The 2,555-nt window shown below is 55.6% G+C and overlaps 1 protein-coding gene across 1 annotated transcript; it reads left to right on the forward strand.

Annotated features, from left to right (window-relative positions):
* Positions 1–429: 429 nt before the first annotated feature.
* LOC114035780 (C2 calcium-dependent domain-containing protein 4A-like) lies at positions 430–2,355 on the forward strand. The gene is made up of 2 exons (XM_027852140.1): positions 430–526; positions 1,000–2,355. The coding sequence occupies exon 2, from the start codon at positions 1,058–1,060 to the stop codon at positions 2,249–2,251; it is 1,194 nt and encodes a 397-aa protein (XP_027707941.1). The 5' UTR covers positions 430–526; positions 1,000–1,057; the 3' UTR covers positions 2,252–2,355.
* Positions 2,356–2,555: the final 200 nt, after the last annotated feature.

The raw sequence follows: 2,555 nt of genomic DNA on the forward strand, positions 1-2,555 counted from the left end.
AGTAGGAAAGGTTGCTAAAGATCAGAAAGAGTAGGGGGTGGAAGAGTGTCAAATACAAAAGCCACAGTTTTGCATAGGGGCAAACTTAGGTTTGTGTTTGCGGGTTGATGGAAAGGGAAAGGAAATGACTGGGCAGAAAAAGGTATAAAGAAATGAGACGGGGACTTGGGCAGTTTCTACACATGCCATGGAAATGGTAGGTTTTTCTGAAGTTCCTCAACGGCTTTGGCCGTGTGGCGTGGCAAAAAGAAGGGGTAGGGGTGGGACCATGTGGATGTATCTGGTTACAAAACTGGCGAAATATATTCATAGAGCTGAGGGGTGGAGCTTATCTTAGAAGCTCAGTGGCTTCAGATTGGCTGGACGTTTGCCCGCAGCCCCTATAAAGTTGCTGCCAGCAACTGTTCTCGTGCTGCTGCTGCTGATTTCTAACAGCACTTGAGCAGACCAGTGTCAAGTAAGACACCGCTGCAAGCAACTATAATCAGCAAATGTGGAGACTCAAAGAATAATCAGTGAATTCTAGGTATGTACGGAGGGGTCACGTCTATTTGCTTGATAATCAGGGCCTGAAAGGACGACCTGTTTCCTGGCTAGGATCTTTGGGTTACTTGTCCCTCTCCATCTTTCAAGGAAAATATGGAATAATCTGAGAATTCACGAAATGATTGTACAAACTGTTTCTGAGAGGCTGCACAGAAGAAATTAGACATTTTGGGATTATGGGTTTTAGGAAAGTAAATTCTATTAGAGTGAAGGGGAGGGCGGGGGACGAAGATGAGGAAAGAATAAGGAAGAAAGGAAAGCTTTTTCAATCCACTTGAGGCAAGTTGAAACATCAGAACATGCACTTGGGCTTCGACGTAGTTTACCAAGTCTTGGGGAGGCCGGGGAGTTGGAGCCCGGGAGGCTAAGAGGGGGAGGCAGAAGTAACATTTCAAAGCAAAAGAAACCAAAATTGCTGTCCCCTGATCGAAAGTGCCTTCTTGTGTGTTCTAGGTAGATTAGCTTGATCCAAGAAACCCCCTCACACATACGCCAGTACACTGCCACTCAAATGTGGTGCCTGGAGCGGCTTCTACGGCTGCGGACACGCCCAGCGGCCACCTCTGCCTTTACCAATGTTCTTACCCCAGACAGCATCCCAGAGTTCTGCATCCCTCCCAGGCTTCTACCCAGTCCTTCCCCAGCCCCTACCCGAGATCAATGGCAGGAGGAGGAGCTTCGGCCAGAGCTTGTGGAAGCCAGGGTGGACCCGGACCTTACGGACTGGGACCCGCGCTCGCAGGCTGCCCTCTCGCTGCCGCACCTGCCGCGCCGGCCGACCTCGTACGGCTTCTGCGCGCTGCTGGAGAGCCCGAATACCCGCCGCAAGGAATCCCTTTTCCTCGGGGGCTCTGCAGCCGCTGCCGCCCTTGTCCTGCAGTCCCCGCGGCCTCGGGCTCACACCTACTGCGGTAGAGGCGGCACTAACGCTTCCTATAACCCACGAGGGCTGAGGGGCACCCCAGACGGCCCCGACACCACCTCCTCCTCCTCTGCCAGCTCGTCCCCCTGTGCTTCCCCGCGGCCCCGGGACGCTCCCAACAAGCGCTCCCGGAGCCGTCCGCGCTACCGCCGCCTCCTCCTCCGGGCCCCCGACGCGCTCTTTGGCCGGGCGCTGCGAGCTAGTGGGAGCCGCGTTCTGGCCCGGGCCCGCTCAGTCTCTAGCGCTGAAGATGACGACGAGGACTATGATGCCGTCCGGGACGCAGGTCGCGTCACCCTGCCAGCCACCTGCCAGCCCGGCTCTGCTCGGGCACGGGCTCCATCCCCAACCCCGTCCCCGTCCCTGTCCCCGTGCCCTCTGGGCTCACAGCAGGAGCGCCTGGAGGTCGAGAGCACCGTGACCCTGGACCACGACGGCGGCGCCCTGCACTTGGCCACCGAGTACTGTCCGGTGTCCCGGCGGCTGCGCATCCGCCTGCTCAGAGCCGAGGGTCTCTACAGCCGCACCGCCGAGCCGGGGGCCATCGGCTGCAGAGTCAGCTTCACCTTGGTACCTCCCGGCAAGACGCGCAAGCAGCGCAGCGCCGTGGTCCGTCGGAGCCGAAATCCAGTCTTTAACGAAGACTTCTTTTTCGACGGATTGTCGGAGGACGACCTGCGGCGCACGGCCGTGAGGGTCAAGGCCGAGAACAAGGGCCGGGGCCTGGACAGGGACCGTTTGCTGGGCCAGGGAGAGTTGGAGCTGAGGTCCATACTTCTCTGACAGTGGCCCAGTTTCACTCCTCCATTCCTGGTGCTTTCTGTTAACCCCAGGAGGCCCTGGCAGCTATTTTGTAAAAAAAATAAATAAAAATAAATAAAGTGTAATTTTCTTTAAAGTATTACTCAGGTTCACGCTCTATCGAGTTAGAACCCAAGATACACCTTAACGTATGGGAGAACATTTAAGCACTCATCTGTACACAATGACATAGTGCTTAGTGCTGGACTAGGAGTCATGAAGACCTGGGTTGGAATCAAGCCTCATAGACTAAAGTGACCCTGGACACTTAATCTTTGTGAGTTTC

The sequence above is a fragment of the Vombatus ursinus genome, unplaced genomic scaffold (assembly GCF_900497805.2).
Source record: "Vombatus ursinus unplaced genomic scaffold, bare-nosed wombat genome assembly UNPS02009205.1, whole genome shotgun sequence".
Taxonomy (NCBI): Eukaryota; Metazoa; Chordata; class Mammalia; order Diprotodontia; family Vombatidae; genus Vombatus; species Vombatus ursinus.

Excerpts from the sequence above, each read along its gene's own strand:
- LOC114035780 (XM_027852140.1), top strand. The coding sequence starts at position 1,058 with ATGTGGTGCCTGGAGCGGCTTCTACGGCTGCGGACACGCCCAGCGGCC.